Consider the following 21,144-nt stretch of genomic DNA (forward strand, 5'->3'; position numbering starts at 1 on the left):
GCTTTTAACAGTATTACAGTTATATCGCGGAGTGTCAGCTTAATGTGGGAGGAAAGCCCTAAGTGATGTGGGTCTCAGGCGTTTACCACTTCGGTGAATCGGTGAAACCCATGAGCACGGGTATGGTGCTGACAAACCTAGAAACATAATCGGGGCTAACCGAGATTTGAACCCACAATCATAGGTTTCTGGCGTGCCCAAGGAACGCAACTCTGCACAGCGAATCGCAGGGCCTTAGAAGACTGGGCCACCCGTGCCCCCCCCCCCCCCCAAATGTTTAGGTGGAGGTTTCCAGAGGGCTTAAATAAACAAACATGGCTGTTGATTTTAGGGAACTGTATAATGAATGGGGCAGTTCACGCAGGCATTGTATTCATACACAGTTTCTGAAGCTACTTCATAGAATGAAAATATGTCTTAAACGTCAATTTTACTTTCAGAATGACGCTGAATGATATCAGATGTTTACCCTTGTGTCCTAACATATCACAAGGATCATACAGTGTCACAAACAAACATGTAATATGCTCACAAAAGACTTGCATAATACAATTTTTATTCCTAATATTATTGATGATACAAACACACTTGGGTAATAATCTCTGATATTTACCAGCGTTTAAGATGCAAGCCTGTCCAGCACTCACATACTAGGGCAGGGAAGAGTCCGAATTTACTACCCGGGTACCCACCCCCCTATTACCCAAAGTAGGTCTCAAGAGGTACAAAATGTCCGACATGTATTAAACAAACTGGTCATTCATACACTGAAGTCGACTCAAGATATATCTTTATTCAACCATATGAAAAGTCAGAAGGAATGGGTGCATAGAAATGTGAACATTTGTGACTTGTAGTGTAACCATAGAGTTCTAGATAATTTTTGTCATTAAGCAATATATCACGTGACTAACCACGGGTCCAGGTAGTCCTGTGGGTACCCGGGTCCTACTCAGTACCCGCCCGACCTGGGTACCCGAGTTACCTGTCCCAGCCCTATGACATACATATCACATCCTGGAGTTTAACCAAGTCACCTACTGCTGCTGTTCTCGACTCTCCTGGCTGTCCTCATCTAGTTGGCGCCTCTTCTCTGACGTCACCACCTCCACCACCAACTGCATCATCAACAACAATACTATCTTCAAACACTGGACACAGGCAAAGACCAGTTGACCCTAATGCCTCTTCTCTCACATGACCACTGGATCTTGTTAGTCACCTCTTACAACAAGCATAGTCGCCTCTTACGACAAGCATAGTCGCCTCTTACGACAAGCAAAGTCGCCTCTTACAACAAGCATAGTCGCCTCTTACGACAAGCATAGTCGCCTCTTACGACAAGCATAGTCGCCTCTTATGACAAGCATAGTCGCCTCTTACGACAAACATAGTCGCCTCTTATGACAAGCATAGTCGCCTCTTACGACAAACATAGTCGCCTCTTACGACAAGCATAGTCGCCTCTTACGACAAGCATAAGGCGGTAACACTAGTGGAGGCCGACACTGATGTAATCATGGTAATTATATGTGTAGTAATTGTCGGTGGTAGCAAATGATTCATCTACTGATAAATCATATCAAGTGCTGTCATGGCCAGAGTTGAGGAGCAGCCAACAGCAGTGGGTTGAGCTTACCATAATGGTTTTGTACGAGAAGTAGAGTTATCTGCCCTTGTACATGGACATAGCAAGCTCCTTCCCAAAGCACGACACCTTCATTATACTCTTGGTAGCATTTGCGGATTTCACAATGTAGTGCTGTGTGTATTCTGAGTTAACTTCTGCATTTCAAGTTGAAAATAATCTCGTAACAGGGTACGTACATTACCCATGGAGTCGGTGGACGTCCACACTGCAGGGAAGCGGCTTCGGATCTCGTTGTGGAGAACATAGTCGCTGATACTCTGGACCTCTGGGGAATAACAATAGACCATTCATTTGGCCCATATTTCCACACCACTCAGCGGCATTCTCAAAGTGTTATTATTACTGGATCAGTGTGCACTCAAGAATCATTCTCAGCTCCCTGGGGAGAATACAACCTAAGCTGCCTGTTAAGCTCTAGAATGTTAACCCCCACATTACCATCTCATCCTACCGGGTACCCACTTCCTGCTGGGTGAACAGAGGCACATTTCGAACAAAGTCATTTGCCCAAGGAGACACCACATGTTGTACATCTGCTTCAGTGTAGGGCTGGACCGAAGCCCTAGAAACTCACAGGAGCCAAGCTGCCGAAACACGGTCACCCATCCAAGGACTCTCCGTGACCAACACTGCTTAACTTTTCTCTGATTTGTGACCCGTGTGCTGTACACACGACCACAAGCCACCACAAACAGGAGCAGGTCGACTCAAGTGATGTCATCACGCTACTTTGGTTAAGACATCATGACCTGTGCGCTGTACACACGACCACAAGCCACCACAAACAGGAGCAGGTCGACTCAAGTGATGTCATCACGCTACTTTGGTTCAGACATCATGACCTGTGCGCTGTTCACACGACCACAAGCCACCACAAACAGGAGCAGGTCGACTCAAGTGATGTCATCACGCTACTTTGGTTCAGACATCATGACCCGTGCGCTGTACACACGACCACAAGCCACCACAAACAGGAGCAGGTCGACTCAAGTGATGTCATCACGCTACTTTGGTTCAGACATCATGACCTGTGCGCTGTTCACACGACCACAAGCCACCACAAACAGGAGCAGGTCAACTCAAGTGATGTCATCACGCTACTTTGGTGCAGACATAATGACCCGTGCGCTGTACACACGACCACAAGCCACCACAAACAGGAGCAGGTCAACTTAAGTGATGTCAACACCCTACTTTGGTTCAGACATCAGGTTGTGGCTGGTTTCAATAAAAACAACATGGCTACATTAGGCTTAAAAAAAGGAAAGAATTTGTTCCCAGACAATGACTTTTGAAAACATGGTGGTTTTATTTTTTTGCTTGTTCAAACTAGTGTGTAACCAAATAAACAGTTGTGTACCATCAACCTGTGAAAGGGCCTCCCTACATAAACAAGCACACAGATTCCTGTTGCCGCCATGGCCATAACACGTGATGCGCAGTGGTGCACCAAGCTCCTTCCCAGCGCGTGACACCATCGTTACACTCTCGGTAACATCGCTGCCACCAGTGTGGGCGCGGCCATTACAAGAATCTTGAAATTTGCCCTCCAACCCCATATGTAGTAACGTTTATACTTTTGTTTATGTCTGTGAGAATGCCATCATATTTTAATTTGAAAAGGTTTACGACTGACCATGTTTTCCAGATGAATTTACTTTGTTGTTTTGATAATCAGATTGGTTCGAGATTGCAGACTAACGGAAAATCAACCAACTTCTCCCTTACATTCTTACCATATCAATGACATGATAGATTTAATGAAATAGAAATTCAAATTGACCTACAAAGAAAGTAATTTAGCAGGGGTAAGTGTATTTGGCGTCATGACAGTCGTCACTTGTTTGTAAACATAACGGTCATTCGGTTGCGAGTTCAACTCCAAGCACGGTTGTGGCCACCTATTCACAGTGGGGAGTTTTGACTGGTGGCAGAGATAGTATAGAGAGCTCCGGGAACGTACTATCGCTGTGAGGAGCTTGGTGGTGCACATGTAAAGGGAAGTAACTGTGTGCCATATTGGATCGCATTGTTTTTAAGTATTAAGGATTTCTTGGGGGGGGGATGGAAATAGAAACAAAACGTGCGGCAGACTTTATGATGATGCGGGTGGTGTCTGAGAACCAAGACTTTTTTTTTTTTTTAGCCTTAGGCATATTCAATCACAGCTACAAACAATATTACAAAATAATCAACGCATGCTAAGGATATGGAACTATCTTTGATGAAGATACATATTCTAATAAAAAACATTTATTAAACTATGTTTATTTTCTATATAATTTCATACTGGACAAATTATTAGAATGAATCCATTGTGTCTGACAAATATCCATATTCTCAAGTCGCAGACATGAAATGTAAAAGCTTGGAAAACCAATTCTGTGTTTTCTGTGATTGCAACGATTACATTTCCACTAATACTGTAGTCTGCAAATTTGTCTGATAAAGCAACAATCTGTGAGTTCAATTGGATTAGTCAGACATGCACATTTATAATATCCAGCAGTAAACAGTAGCCTCTCCATATTTCAATGAGCCAATGAGACCTCCCTGCTCACCCCCGAGTACATGATTTTCCATACAATGAGACCTCCCTGCTCACCCCCGAGTACATGATTTTCCATACAATGAGACCTCCCTGCTCACCCCCGAGTACATGATTTTCCATACAATGAGACCTCCCTGCTCATCCCCGAAGACATGATTTTCCAAACAATGAACCCTCCCATCTCACCCCCAAGTACATCACTTTCTAAACAATATGCCCTCCCAACTCACCTCTGAGTACATCAATTTCTAAACAATGAGCCCTCCCTACTCACCTTCAGTTTTGTGGACCACAAACATGTCTCCCTCCTTCACTGTGACAAACTTCTCCGCCACTTGTGAACAGAGTTGCTGAAGAACCCTCTCATCCACCTCCCTTTACAATCAACATCAGGAATTGAGCAGCGTATTGCTAGAGGTGTCGTTACAGAAATGTAAACCAGACAAAATCAGACTAAAGTAAAGTAATTTACCCACGCTGGCTTTACTGCATTGCACTAGAGAAGGTTTGATCTGATTATGATTCTAGGTTTTGCCCTCTTGTGGGTTCTTGTTTAAAAGGGGTAATTTTGGCACAGGTCAGTCTCAGTGAGTGAGTGAGTGAGTGAGTTGGGTTTAACGCCGCTTTTAACATTATTCCAGTTATATCACGGCGTGTCAGCTTAATGTGGGAGGAAAGCCCGAAGTGATGCAGGTCTAAGACGTTTACCACTTCGGTGAAACCCACGAGCACGGGTATGGTGCTGACAAACCTAGAAACATAATCGGGGCGAACCGGGATTCGAACCCACAATCATAGGTTTCTGGCGTGCCCAAGGGACGCAACTCTGCACAGCGAATCGCGGCGCCTTAGACGACTGGGCCACCCGTAACCCCAGGTCAGTCTCAGAAGAATTCTGCGATTTTATGATCATGGAAAGATTGCAGAAAATGTAACTTACTGCAGAATTGCAGAAAAATATAGGAATTTGCCTTTTTTTATCAATCAATACACTAATTGTCGTTATCTTCAAGCTTTTGCACTGAATTTAGGCTTGAGTGATTCCCAAACATTTAATGAATACCCACTTTTGTGAGTTCTTGTGGTATTACGACTACATAAACCATGTATTTCATCTAACCACAGAGCTCCAGATAAGCTTTTGGTGTTGTGGGTATTTTACCCATGCATTTTAAAATCATTGGGTATCGGTAATTCTATCTGGGTATTCAAATTTCAGTTACCCACTAGTTTTTACACATGTGGGTATTTAAGTTACATATTAAAAAACCCTATTCCTCTAGTCCCTGCAAACTGGTGTCGTGTGGGTTTGAGAGCTTTATAGGACTCAAAAATACCACGATACTTCCACAAGAAAGTGTGATGGCAAATGATCATGATGTAACTGTCATCGTGGAGTTTGGCAAGGTTGACGGAATGCCCGTTTATAATTTCAAAATAAGTTGCTGATTTGCTAATCGAAAATGCAGGGTTACTTCACAATATTTTGATGATACGCACAAGTTTTATTTTTGTAGCGTATCTGTAATGTTCATTGCGTATTTGATACACTTTGAATTTATCTTACTGCGTATTTCTGCATTTCTGATGCGTATTTTACGCAGATACGCAGCTTATCTGGAGCTCTGAACCATAAATAGATATCCTACATGAATGCATATGTATTTGCATAATTTAATGTCTTGAAATGCAAAAGATTAAAAATTTTAAAGAAAAAATTGCATTAAGATTTTGTATTATCATTTTGGGGAGTATGGTTATAATTTTACTGCAGAATGTTTTAATTTTAGCTGCAGAAATTTGGTAAATTTACTGCAGAATTTGGACAAGTTTACCGCAGAATTTGTTTGGGACTGGCAGGTGGCCCAGTCATCTAAGGTGCTACAATTCACTGCGTAAAGTCGCATTACCTATACAGGCACTTCAGAATTGAATAAACATTACTGAAATATTGGTGAATGCAGCACAAAACTCAAGTGAGGAACCCCTAGAGTGCCATGCTGCATGGGGAGGCTACCTACCTACTGAGTCCCTGGAACAAGGAACCCCTAGAGTGCCATGCTGCATGGGGAGGCTACCTACCTACGGAGTCCCTGGAACAAGGAACCCCTAGAGTGCCATGCTGCATGAGGAGGCTACCTATCTACTGAGTCCCTGGAACAAGGAACCCCCAGAGTGCCATGCTGCATAAGGTGGCTACCTATCTACTAAGGCCCTGGAACAAGGAACCCCTAGAGTGCCATGCTGCATGAGAGGGCTACCTAACTACTGAGTCCCTGGAACAAGGAACACCTAGAGTGCCATGCTGCATGAGGAGGCTACCTACCTACGGAGTCCCTGGAACAAGGAACCCCAGAGTGCCATGCTGCATGAGAGGGCTACCTACCTACTGAGTCCCTGGAACAAGGAACCCCTAGAGTGCCATGCTGCATGGGGAGGCTACCTACCTACGGAGTCCCTGGAACAAGGAACCCCTAGAGTGCCATGCTGCATGAGGAGGCTACCTACCTACTGAGTCCCTGGAACAAGGAACCCCCAGAGTGCCATGCTGCATGAGGAGGCTACCTACCTACTGAGTCCCTGGAACAAGGAACCCCTAGAGTGCCATGGTGCGTGAGAAGGCTACCTACCTACTGAGTCCCTGGAACAAGGAACCCCTAGAGTGCCATGGTGCGTGAGAAGGCTACCTACCTACTGAGTCCCTGGAACAAGGAACCCCAGAGTACCATGCTGCATGAGAGGGCTACCTACCTACTGAGTCCCTGGAACAAGGAACCCCCAGAGTGCCATGCTGCATGATGAGGCTACCTACTGAGTCCCTGGAACAAGGAACCCCCAGAGTGCCATACTGCATGAGGAGACTACCTTCCTACTGAGTCCCTGGAACAAGGAACCCCTAGAGTGCCATGCTGCATGAGGAGGTTACCTACCTACTGAGTCCCTGGAACAAGGAACCCCTAGAGTGCCATGCTGCATGAGGAGGCTACCTACCTACTGAGTCCCTGGAACAAGGAACCCCTAGAGTGCCATGCTGCGTGAGGAGGCTACCTACCTACTGAGTCCCTGGAACAACAGCTTCTTGCTGAGATGTTCTCTGATCAGGTCCTCCTGGCTGTTATTCAGGAATGATACACCCTTGTACATCATCTGGGGGAAATATACAGCATCATACACCCTTGTACATCATCTGGTTGAAATATACAGCATCATACACCCTTGTACATCATCTGGTTGAAATATACAGCATGATACACCCTTGTACATCATCTGGAGAAACATGCCACACTATACAACCTTGTACATCATCTTGGAGAGATATACAACACTATACAACCTTGTACATCATCTTGGGGGATATACAACACAATACACCCTTATACATCATCTGTGGGGATATACAACATTATACAACCATGTACATCATCTGGGGAAACATACAACACTATACAACCTTGTACATCATCTGGGGAAACATACAACACTATACAACCTTGTACATCATCTGGGGAAACATACAACACTATACAACCTTGTACATCATCTGTGGGGATATACAACACTATACAACCTTGTACATCATCTTGGGGGATATACAACAGAATACACCCTTGTACATCATCTGTTGGGATATACAACACTATACAACCTTGTACATCATCTTGGGGGATATACAACAGAATACACCCTTATACATCATCTGTGGGGATATACAACACTATACAACCTTGTACATCATCTGTGGGGATATACAACACTATACAACCTTGTTCATCATCTAGAGAAACATACAACAGAATACACCCTTATACATCATCTTGGGGGATATACAACACTATACAACCTTGTACATCATCTGGGGGGATATACAACACTATACAACCTTGTACATCATCTGTGGGGATATACAACACTATACATCCTTGTACATCATCTGGGGGGATATACAACACTATACAACCTTGTACATCATCTGTGGGGATATACAACACTATACAACCTTGTACATCATCTGTGGGGATATACAACACTATACAACCTTGTCGGCATCTGGGGGATATACAACACTATACACCTTTATACATCATCTGGGGGATATACAACACTATACAACCTTGTACATCATCTGTGGGGATATACAACACTATACATCACTATACAACCTTGTACATCATCTGTGGGGATATACAACACTATACATCCTTGTACATCATCTGTGGGGATATACAACACTATACATCCTTGTACATCATCTGTGGGGATATACAACACTATACATCCTTGTACATCATCTGGGGGATATACAACACTATACAACCTTGTACATCATCTGTGGGCATATACAACACTATACAACACTATACAACCTTGTACATCATCTGTGGGGATATACAACACTATACATCCTTGTACATCATCTGTGGGGATATACAACACTATACATCCTTGTACATCATCTGGGGGATATACAACACTATACAACCTTGTACATCATCTGGGGGGATATACAACCTTGTACATCATCTGTGGGGATATACAACACTATACACCCTTGTACATCATCTGTGGGGATATACAACACTATACAACCTTGTACATCATCTGTGGGGATATACAACACTATACAACCTTGTTCATCATCTAGAGAAACATACAACAGAATACACCCTTATACATCATCTTGGGGGATATACAACACTATACAACCTTGTACATCATCTGGGGGGATATACAACACTATACAACCTTGTACATCATCTGTGGGGATATACAACACTATACATCCTTGTACATCATCTGGGGGGATATACAACACTATACAACCTTGTACATCATCTGTGGGGATATACAACACTATACAACCTTGTACATCATCTGTGGGGATATACAACACTATACAACCTTGTACATCATCTGGGGGATATACAACACTATACACCTTTATACATCATCTGGGGGATATACAACACTATACAACCTTGTACATCATCTGTGGGGATATACAACACTATACAACACTATACAACCTTGTACATCATCTGTGGGGATATACAACACTATACATCCTTGTACATCATCTGTGGGGATATACAACACTATACATCCTTGTACATCATCTGTGGGGATATACAACACTATACATCCTTGTACATCATCTGGGGGATATACAACACTATACAACCTTGTACATCATCTGTGGGGATATACAACACTATACAACACTATACAACCTTGTACATCATCTGTGGGGATATACAACACTATACATCCTTGTACATCATCTGTGGGGATATACAACACTATACACCCTTGTACATCATCTGGGGGATATACAACACTATACAACCTTGTACATCATCTGGGGGGATATACAACCTTGTACATCATCTGTGGGGATATACAACACTATACACCCTTGTACATCATCTGTGGGGATATACAACACTATACAACCTTGTACATCATCTGTGGGGATATACAACACTATACAACCTTGTACATCATCTGTGGGGATATACAACACTATACAACCTTGTACATCATCTGTGGGGATATACAACACTATACATCCTTGTACATCATCTGGGGGATATACAACACTATACACCCTTGTACATCATCTGGCATGTCTGGGGGAAACATACAACACTATACAAGGTTGTATAGTATTGTAAATACCCTCAAGGTGATGTACAAGGTTTTTAAGTGTTGTAAAGTGTTCGCTCATCACATGGGTTTCAATTCCCGACATGGGTACAATGTGTGAAGCCCATTTCTGGTGTCCCCCACCGTTATTTTGCTTGAATATTGCTAAAAGCGGCGTAAAACCATACTCACTCATTCCCTGTACACAAGAACAATAACACTCACGGCTTGAAAGTCAAAGTTGTATCTGCATAAAAATTCAACACATGATGACTGCAAAAAGAAAGAAAAACATATCAACTGTAGACAAGCCGAAGGGAAGACAACTGGGATCAGTTAAAGTTTGTTTGTAGCTGCTTAACGTTTAACTCAGCAAGACTGTGATTGACGTTATGAGCAACGTTCCATGCCAAGTCACTGAGTCAGACCACCTGATCCAATAAGTTGTCTCTTACGACAAGTTCCAGTTCCCGTGGGTGTGAGGATATAAAGTGTGAGGTTGTATTATTGCGTTCCCAGTTTACTGCAGTGTTCCCGTTTACAGGTAATTACCAGTTTTTACGAGTAAATCTAGGCAATTTAGGCTTGGACCGGAATTCATGTGACTGCCAGTCCCTGGGACCGGCAAATAAAGTACCTTATAAATCTGTGTTGTCGAACAAAACCTTGGCGATATTATATGTTTCAAACAAAGTCAGCTTGTCTGAATTCATCAGGGTTCCCCTTGTCTATTTTTAGTGCAAGGAAGTAACATTTTGCTTTGCTTCGAGGTTAAATATATATTTGTAGTGACTTACCCTCGAAATATTCAGAAATAAAAGAAACTTGTGACTGAACTTTGTGTGTAGAACTAACTTCAGTTACTTCAGAGATGACGTCAAGGCATTGAACATGTTGAAAGAATTAAAACCAGGTATTTTTCATGCGTTTTTTTATTTGTTGAAAGTTGGGACTGACAAAAATTTAGAGTTGCCAGTCCACCAGGACTGGTAGTTTCAAACTCTGCGGAAACACTGGTCTAATGCAGTAATCCCCAAGAAAAGACCACTTCACCACTCAATGATAGAAGTGTCCGTCTTGAGATATTAACTTTTATACACGTTTACACGGGAAAGCATCACGATACAAGCTTTAGTTGTCTAACAGCTGGCACATCAGCTTCATGGTAGAGATGTTGTTTGTTTGTTTGTTTGTTTTTTAACGCCGCACTCAGCAACGTTCCAGCTATGTGACAGCGGTCTGCAAATAATCAAGTCTGGACCAGACAATCCAGTGATTGTTATCATGAGCATTGATCTATGCAATTGGGAAGCGATGACATGCATCAACCAAGTCAGCGAGCCTGACCACCCGATCCCGTTAGTCGCCTCTTACAACAAGCATGGTCGCCTGTTCCGGCAATGGGTTGCTGAAGACCTGTTCTTACCCGGTTCTTAACGGGTCTTCAGAGATGTAGGAAATGTAACAGTTTTGACACCATGAAATATATGAAAGCTCTTGAGAGCTACAATTCTATGAATCAAGTAATCACAAAAAGACTTCAGCAAACCGTCTTACTTGGATCAGGAAGCGAGGATCGTGAGGCCCAAACGATCGGGGAAACAGATGGAAGTTGAATGTGCGAACCGAGTACCTAGTGAGAACAAAATAAAACACTTGTCAATTTCCATCTCATTAACATCACCTCATTCACTCCGACACAATACCTGTCAACATGACAATCTGACAGCACCTCCCGGAACTGGGGATCAGGGACACCAGAGGAAACGCCGACTGCCCAAAGTAAATGAAGGCTGCATGAGTTGTTGAGCCAATCAGATGTCAGCTTTCTAAAATGATTTGCCTTCATTAATTCACAACTTTGATGATAATTTAAAGTTTCAACAAAAGATAACAACACAGATTACGCAAACATTTCCTCAATGGAACTACCCTTTGGATGGAAAAGGCATAGTTGTCGGAATCGACATTGTGACTAAAATAGAATGGTGCTGCCTTAAATTATTTAAATAGGAACTGGTCATTAAGTTCGTTTTCTGAGTGCTTCCTTGTGTGCTCTGACAACTTGTGTGCCCTGACACCTCGAGTGACCTGACACCTTGTGTACCCTGACACCTTGTGTGACCTGACACCTTGTGTGCCCTGACACCTTGTGTACCCTGACACCTTGTGTACCCTGACACCTTGTATGCCCTGATACCTCGTGTTCCCTGACACCTTGTGTGCCCTAACACATTGTGTGACCTGACACCTCGTGTACCCTGACACCTTGTGTACCCTGACACCTCGTGTGACCTGACACCTTGTGTACCCTGACACCTTGTGTGCCCTGACACCTTGCATGCCCTGACACCTTGTGTGCCCTGACACCTTGCATGCCCTGACACCTTGTGTCCCCTGACACCTTGTATGCCCTGACACCTTGCATGCCCTGCAACTTGTGTCCCCTGACACCTTGTATGCCCTGACACCTTGTTGCCCCTGACACCTTGTGTGCCCTGACACCTCGTGTGACCTGACAACTTGTGTGCCCTGTCACCTTGTGTGCCCTGACACCTTGTGTCCCCTGACACCTTGTTGCCCCTGACACCTTGCATGCCCTGACACCTCGTATGCTCTAACACCTTGTGTACCCTGACACCTTGTGTCCCCTGACACCTTGTATGCCCTGACACCTTGTTGCCCCTGACACCTTGTGTCCCCTGACACCTTGTATGCTCTAACGCCTCGTGTCCCCTGACACCTTGTGTCCCCTGACACCTTGTATGCCCTGACACCTTGTTTGCCCTGACACCTTGTGTCCCCTGACACCTTGTATGCCCTGACACCTTGTATGCCCTGACACCTTGTGTCCCCTGACACCTTGTTGCCCCTGACACCTTGCATGTCCGGACACCTCGTATGCTCTAACACCTTGTGTACCCTGACACCTTGTGTGACCTGACACCTCGTATGCCCCCATGACTGCATGATATCCTCACCTGTTCTCTGTGCCCTGCTTCACAAAGGCAGACACACCTGCAATATGAAAACACTGATAAGCAACTGGAGTAGGTGTCACGATGCTCAGAGAGCATAAGATCGGGGTTCAATTCCTGGCTGCGTCATATCAAAAGACGTTAAGAGATAGTACTTGTTATTACTTTGTCTGGTGCTCGAAATACTGTGTCTGAGTGAGTATTTATTTGAAAACATTGCACGGAATCTCAGTGACTCCAAACATACACACCATGTACCTACCTATCTGACACACAGTCAACTGGGATATGCTACTATGTACCTACCTATCTGACACACAGTCAACTGGGAGATACTACTATGTACCCACCTATCTGACACACAGTCAACTGGGTGATGCTACTAGGTACCTACCTATCTGACACACAGTCAACTGGGAGATGCTACTATGTACCTACCTATCTGACAAACAGTCAACTGGGATATGCTACTAGGTACCTACCTATCTGACACACAGTCAACTGGGAGATGCTACTATGTACCTACCTATCTGACACACAGTCAACTGGGTGATGCTACTATGTACCCACCTATCTGACAAACAGTCAACTGGGATATGCTACTAGGTACCTACCTATCTGACACACAGTCAACTTGGAGATGCAACTATGTACCTACCTATCTGACACACAGTCAACTGGGAGATGCTACTATGTACCCACCTATCTGACACACAGTCAACTGGGACATGCTACTATGTACCCACCTATCTGACACACAGTCAACTGGGTGATGCTACTAGGTACCTACCTATCTGACACACAGTCAACTGGGAGATGCTACTATGTACCCACCTATCTGACACACAGTCAACTGGGTGATGCTACTAGGTACCTACCTATCTGACACACAGTCAACTGGGTGATGCTACTAGGTACCTACCTTTCTGACACACAGTCAACTGGGAGATGCTACTATGTACCCACCTATCTGACACACAGTCAACTGGGTGATGCTACTAGGTACCCACCTATCCGACACACAGTCAACTGGGTGATGCTACTATGTACCTACCTATCTGACACACAGTCAACTGGGATATGCTACTAGGTACCTACCTATCTGACACACAGTCAACTGGGAGATGCTACTAGGTACCTACCTATCTGACACACAGTCAACTGGGAGATGCTACTATGTACCTACCTATCTGACACACAGTCAACTAGGAGATGCAACTATGTACCTACCTATCTGACACACAGTCAACTGGGAGATGCTACTATGTACCCACCTATCTGACACACAGTCAACTGGGTGATGCTACTAGGTACCCACCTATCTGACACACAGTCAACTGGGATATGCTACTAGGTACCTACCTATCTGACACACAGTCAACTGGGAGATGCTACTATGTACCCACCTATCTGACACACAGTCAACTGGGAGATGCTACTATGTACCCACCTATCTGACACACAGTCAACTGGGTGATCCTACTAGGTACCTACCTATCTGACACACAGTCAACTGGGAGATACTACTATGTACCCACCTATCTGACACAGTCAACTGGGAGATCCTACTATGTACCCACCTATCTGACACACGGTCAACTGGGAGATGCTACTATGTACCCACCTTTCTGACACACAGTCAACTGGGAGATCCTACTATGTACCTACCTATCTGACACACAGTCAACTGGGAGATCCTACTATGTACCTACCTATCTGACACAGTCAACTGGGAGATCCTACTATGTACCCACCTATCTGACACACAGTCAACTGGGAGATGCTACTATGTACCCCCCTATCTGACACACAGTCAACTGGGAGATCCTACTATGTACCTACCTATCTGACACACAGTCAACTGGAAGATGCTACTATGTACCTACCTATCTGACACACAGTCAACTGGGAGATGCTACTATGTACCCACCTATCTGACACACAGTCAACTGGGAGATGCTACTATGTACCTACCTATCTGACACACAGTCAACTGGGAGATACTACTATGTACCCATCTATCTGACATACAGTCAACTGGGAGATGCTACTATGTACCTACCTATCTGACATACAGTCAACTGGGAGATGCTACTATGTACCCACCTATCTGACACACAGTCAACTGGGAGATGCTACTATGTACCTACCTATCTGACACACAGTCAACTGGGAGATACTACTCTGTACCCACCTATCTGACACACAGTCAACTGGGAGATACTACTATGTACCTACCTATCTGACACACAGTCAACTGGGAGATGTTACTATGTACCTACCTATCTGACACAGTCAACTGGGAGATACTTCTATGTACCTACCTATCTGACATACAGTCAACTGGGAGATACTACTCTGTACCCACCTATCTGACACACAGTCAACTGGGAGATCCTACTCTGTACCTACCTATCTGACACAGTCAACTGGGAGATCCTACTATGTACCCACCTATCTGACACACAGTCAACTGGGAGATGCTACTATGTACCCACCTATCTGACACACAGTCAACTGGGAGATCCTACTATGTACCTACCTATCTGACACACAGTCAACTGGAAGATGCTACTATGTACCTACCTATCTGACACACAGTCAACTGGGAGATACTACTATGTACCTACCTATCTGACACACAGTCACCTGGGAGATCCTACTATGTACCCACCTATCTGACACACAGTCAACTGGGATATGCTACTATGTACCTACCTATCTGACACACAGTCAACTGGGTGATCCTACTAGGTACCTACCTATCTGACACAGTCAACTGGGAGATCCTACTATGTACCTACCTATCTGACACACAGTCAACTGGGAGATACTACGTACCCACCTATCTGACACAGTCAACTGGGAGATACTACTATGTACCTACCTCTCTGACACACAGTCAACTGGGAGATACTACTATGTACCTACCTGTCTGACACACAGTCAACTGGGAGATGCTACTATGTACCCACCTATTTGACACACAGTCAACTGGGAGATCCTACTATGTACCTACCTATCTGACACACAGTCAACTGGGAGATACTACTATGTACCCACCTATCTGACACACAGTCAACTGGGAGATGTTACTATGTACCCACCTATCTGACACACAGTCAACTGGGAGATCCTACTATGTACCTACCTGTCTGACACACAGTCAACTGGGAGATCCTACTATGTACCTACCTATCTGACACACAGTCAACTGGGAGATGTTACTATGTACCTACCTATCTGACACACAGTCAACTGGTAGATGCTACTATGTACCTACCTGTCTGACACACAGTCAACTGGGAGATCCTACTATGTACCTACCTGTCTGACACACAGTCAACTGGGAGATCCTACTATGTACCTACCTATCTGACACACAGTCAACTGGGAGATACTACTATGTACCTACCTGTCTGACACACAGTCAACTGGGAGATCCTACTATGTACCTACCTACCTGACACACAGTCAACTGGGATATGCTACCATGTACCTACCTATCTGACACACAGTCAACTGGGAGATACTACTATGTACCCACCTATCTGACACACAGTCAACTGGGAGATCCTACTATGTACCTACCTATCTGACACACAGTCAACTGGGATATGCTACTATGTACCTACCTATCTGACACACAGTCAACTGGGTGATCGTACTATGTACCTACCTATCTGACACACAGTCAACTGGGAGATGCTACTATGTACCTTCCTATCTGACACACAGTCAACTGGGAGATACTACTATGTACCTACCTGTCTGACACACAGTCAACTGGGAGATCCTACTATGTACCCACCTATCTGACACACAGTCAACTGGGAGATACTACTATGTACCTACCTATCTGACATACAGTCAACTGGGAGATACTACTATGTACCCACCTATCTGACACACAGTCAACTGGGAGATACTACTATGTACCTACCTATCTGACACACAGTCAACTGGGAGATGCTACTAGGTACCTACCTATCTGACACACAGTCAACTGGGAGATGCTACTCTGTACCTACCTATCTGACACACAGTCAACTGGGTGATGCTACTATGTACCCACCTGTCTGACACACAGTCAACTGGGAGATGCTACTCTGTACCCACCTGTCTGACACACAGTCAACTGGGTGATGCTACTATGTACCCACCTATCTGACACACAGTCAACTGGGAGATGCTACTATGTACCCACCTGTCTGACACACAGTCAACTGGGAGATGCTACTATGTACCCACCTGTCTGACACACAGTCAACTGGGTGATGCTACTATGTACCTACCTATCTGACACACAGTCAACTGGGAGATGCTACTATGTACCTACCTGTCTGACACACAGTCAACTGGGAGATACTACTCTGTACCTACCTATCTGACACACAGTCAACTGGGAGATACTACTATGTACCTACCTATCTGACACACAGTCAACTGGGTGATGCTACTATGTACCCACCTATCTGACACACAGTCAACTGGGAGATGCTACTCTGTACCTACCTATCTGACACACAGTCAACTGGGAGATACTACTATGTACCTACCTATCTGACACACAGTCAACTGGGAGATGCTACTATGTACCTACCTATCTGACACACAGTCAACTGGGTGATGCTACTATGTACCCACCTATCTGACACACAGTCAACTGGGAGATGCTACTAGGTACCCACCTGTCTGACACACAGTCAACTGGGAGATGCTACTCTGTACCTACCTATCTGACACACAGTCAACTGGGTGATCCTACTAGGTACCTACCTATCTGACACACAGTCAACTGGGAGATACTACTATGTACCCACCTATCTGACACACAGTCAACTGGGAGATACTACTATGTACCTACCTATCTGACACACAGTCAACTGGGAGATACTACTATGTACCCACCTATCTGACACACAGTCAACTGGGAGATACTACTATGTACCCACCTATCTGACACACAGTCAACTGGGAGATCCTACTATGTACCTACCTATCTGACACACAGTCAACTGGGTGATGCTACTATGTACCTACCTATCTGACACACAGTCAACTGGGAGATGCTACTATGTACCTACCTATCTGACACACAGTCAACTGGGATATGCTACTTCTCAGCTTCCTGTATCTGTCTCCTCCGCTGTCAAACAAACTGAAACAACCAAATACAAAGATCATTCAGAAACCAATTTCAACATAAGAATCATAACCTTGTACAGCTTGTACCACTCACATTATTCCATGGATGAAATATGATAAATTTGAAAAATATCTATTGAAAACTTAACATACTGTCTTTCCAGTAACAAGTTCGCTTTTAGCGAGTAAGTTAGTGAGTTCCATTTTACGAGGCTTTTAGCAATATTCCAGCAATATCACGGCAGGGGACACCAGAAATGGGCCTCACACATTGCAACAATGTCGGGAATCGAAACCGGGTTTTTGGCATGACGAGGAAATGCTTTAACCACTAGGGTAAATAAATAAAGCGGCGTAAAACCATACTCACTCACTCACTTATAAGAGTTGGCATGTCAACGTACTGAAATGGCGAGGATCAATACTGTCACTAGATTTTGTGGTCCAGACTAATATTTCTGATTTGGCTTAAAACAACATTCACACACTCGCAGGCGAATGTTGGGTTTTTGTCCAGTCAAGACTAGCCAAGTATTTTCCACATTGAGCCACCATTGTGACCACTGAATCCCCACTTGTGGTCTCTGTGTCGTGTGGGTTACTGACATTTATCATAGTCACATGGGCTTTCTACTGGGACAAGCATGAGTTGCAAGGCCTGACTAGCCTGGGAAGAGAACAAGGTGAAGACATACCTGTATTTCATGCTGTCATTCACAGTCAAGCCTGTGAATTCTGTGTCAATAGCTGAAGTGGAAGACATAACTTGATCACACAAAGACAGCTGTATATCAATGCTATGGTATAATATAGGTGGGCATGATAACATGACACAGTTCTATTCTTCCAAATAAAACAATTACAAATTAAATTTAATATAGGTAGGTATGGAGGAAATGTTACATGTATTTCGGGAGGAGCCATGAAAACTGGTTACATAAAATGGGGAGGGGAGGGGTGTCATCAAACTATGATACAGTCCTAAGACAAATCCTCCCACCCCGGCGCCACCCCAATAATTTGTTGGCTATTCTGGTATTGTTGTCTAAGAATTGAGGTTATATTTTACATATATATATGTCTGACGAGTAAATATTTCTTGCGAATCGCGTGTGAAACAGTTTATGGTCTGTGTTCTAGTATATATGTCACTGTGAGCGATGTTTCTTCATTTGCTTCAGTGTGTCTGCATATTTGTAAACAATGTGGTTTAGCTTGATACCAAGATATACGATTGCTGAAATAAACATCATGCTTCTGTTGAGTATTGCTTTGGCGTTTTCCACAAAAAAAACTCTCATACCAATGAAATCTGCTTGCTTTACAGACTTCTCTATAAGAGGCAAATAATTTTCAAAGTTGCTTTTCGTCACTTCACACATTTTGACAGATTTAAATTTGGATAAATTCTCAAAAACACTGGGGAAATTACAAGCACATGTTTACAGAGGGCGCTGTTGCTATTTTGTAACACTGTTTCTGATTGGACAATCTCGCAATTTAAAATCCGGACAATAATGTTTCAGCACGTGTAAATAGGAGTATGATCCACAGGAACTCGTCATTGGTCGTTAAATTAAAATATATGCCCCCTACATGTAAGTCTCTACTGACATATAGCGGGTATATATTTCTATTTACTGACCAATAACGAGTTCCTGTGGCATGATCGTAGGATAATGTGAATTGAGAAAATCGTACTTTCTCAGACTTGCGGTACTAGAAAGCTACATTTCATGAGTTACTCGGGAAGTAACATGGTAAACAAAGAAGCCTTTTAATTCTATATAGTACAATGTGTGTGTGTGTTATTAACAGGCAGTCAAAGTAATAGCAGAAAGGAAATTAGTAATGGTAATTTCAAATAGAGATTAACCTTGGGACTGTATCATATTTTGCAGATATCCCGCCCCACCCCCCATTTTTATATAAGATTTGTTTCTTGCCACCCTCAAAATTAAATGCATGTAACATTTTTCTTTCCAAAGAGGTTTGGAATGTCTTGAATGTGCATCCCCATTTTTATAACCCCAGTTTCACAACCCCAGTGGTATCAGATAAAGTTCGTAATTTCCTTTGTCGTTTTACCCCGCACTAAGCAATATCAAAGCTATATGACTGTTAATCATCTAGAGTCTGGACCAGAAAATCCAGTGATTGACAACATGAGCATGGTTTTTTTAATAATTAAATCACTTTTGCTTGTCATTTTTGTTATGTGTTATTTCAATCATACATATTGGAAACGTAAGATCAAGGTGTAACATTTTCTCTCTTACACGACATGACATGGAGAGCTTGTCGTGAACGAGGATCGACCTTGGTATCTGCAGTCCAGTGAGTGCACCAGTGGGCTACGGAGGCGCTGATGAATCACAATGCTTTTAAGAATGTCTCTATCAAGTACCGTACACCAGCAGCAGATATTTTACGCCCGCTTCCTAAGGTTCATGGAAAGTGTGTTTGAACATAAAAATGTTGATGTTTTAAGTTTCTTTTTTCGGGTTATAGTGAGTGAGTTTGGTTTAACGCCGTTTTAACAGTATTCCAGTTATATCACGGCGTGTCAGCTTAATGTGGGAGAAAAGCTCCAAGTGATGCAGGTCTCAGACGTTTACCACTTCGGTGAAACCCACGAGCATGGGTATGGTGCTGACAAACCTAGAAACATAATCGGGGCGAACCGGGATTCGAACCCACAATCGTGCCCAAGGGACGCAACTCTGCACAGCGAATCGCGGCGTCTTAGACGACTGGGCCACCCGTGTCCCCTTTTCGGTTGATACGTTATATAAAACACTTGTCTTCAGGTTTTTATGATATTTAAAACCCTTCTCCGTAGGATAAAACCGAAGGAAAGGAGTTACAATGTACTTGACGACACGCAGTCGTCCCACTCTCTTGGCACCATGTGATTAGTATAGGTTTGCCGACACCTTGTTCAACATTAAAGACCGAACGACTACATGGTCTCAGATACAGACTGCAGGTGGCTAATTATACTATAGGCGTGACATTATAATATATATTTAGATAATTAGTTGTAAGTTTAAATCATTGATCCATGAAAATAAGAGGGAATATATTACGAATTATAATATAATTTGGTAACATTGTTGAGTAGGCATACAGTGGTCTGAAGTGAGGGCATAAGTGGGACTCGGGCCAACGGA

The 21,144-nt window shown here is 43.6% G+C and overlaps 1 protein-coding gene across 1 annotated transcript in view; it reads right to left on the reverse strand.

The window, feature by feature from the left end:
* Positions 1–19,432, reverse strand: part of LOC124141664 (pre-piRNA 3'-exonuclease trimmer-like) — a 34,369-nt gene extending 14,937 nt beyond the window's left edge. The window contains exons 1-10 of the mRNA XM_046509710.2: positions 19,275–19,432; positions 18,667–18,718; positions 17,911–17,984; positions 12,827–12,863; positions 11,403–11,478; positions 10,071–10,118; positions 7,255–7,349; positions 4,477–4,577; positions 1,828–1,916; positions 1,042–1,118 (exon numbers count right to left, since the gene is read on the reverse strand). Of these exons, the coding sequence (XP_046365666.2) occupies positions 1,042–1,118; positions 1,828–1,916; positions 4,477–4,577; positions 7,255–7,349; positions 10,071–10,118; positions 11,403–11,478; positions 12,827–12,863; positions 17,911–17,984; positions 18,667–18,718; positions 19,275–19,353 (728 nt within the window). The 5' untranslated portion in view covers positions 19,354–19,432. The remainder of the gene's footprint in view (positions 1–1,041; positions 1,119–1,827; positions 1,917–4,476; positions 4,578–7,254; positions 7,350–10,070; positions 10,119–11,402; positions 11,479–12,826; positions 12,864–17,910; positions 17,985–18,666; positions 18,719–19,274) is intronic.
* Positions 19,433–21,144: the final 1,712 nt, after the last annotated feature.

The sequence above is a fragment of the Haliotis rufescens genome, unplaced genomic scaffold, assembly GCF_023055435.1.
Source record: "Haliotis rufescens isolate VD_foot unplaced genomic scaffold, xgHalRufe1.0.p SCAF_21, whole genome shotgun sequence".
Lineage (NCBI taxonomy): Eukaryota > Metazoa > Mollusca > Gastropoda > Lepetellida > Haliotidae > Haliotis > Haliotis rufescens.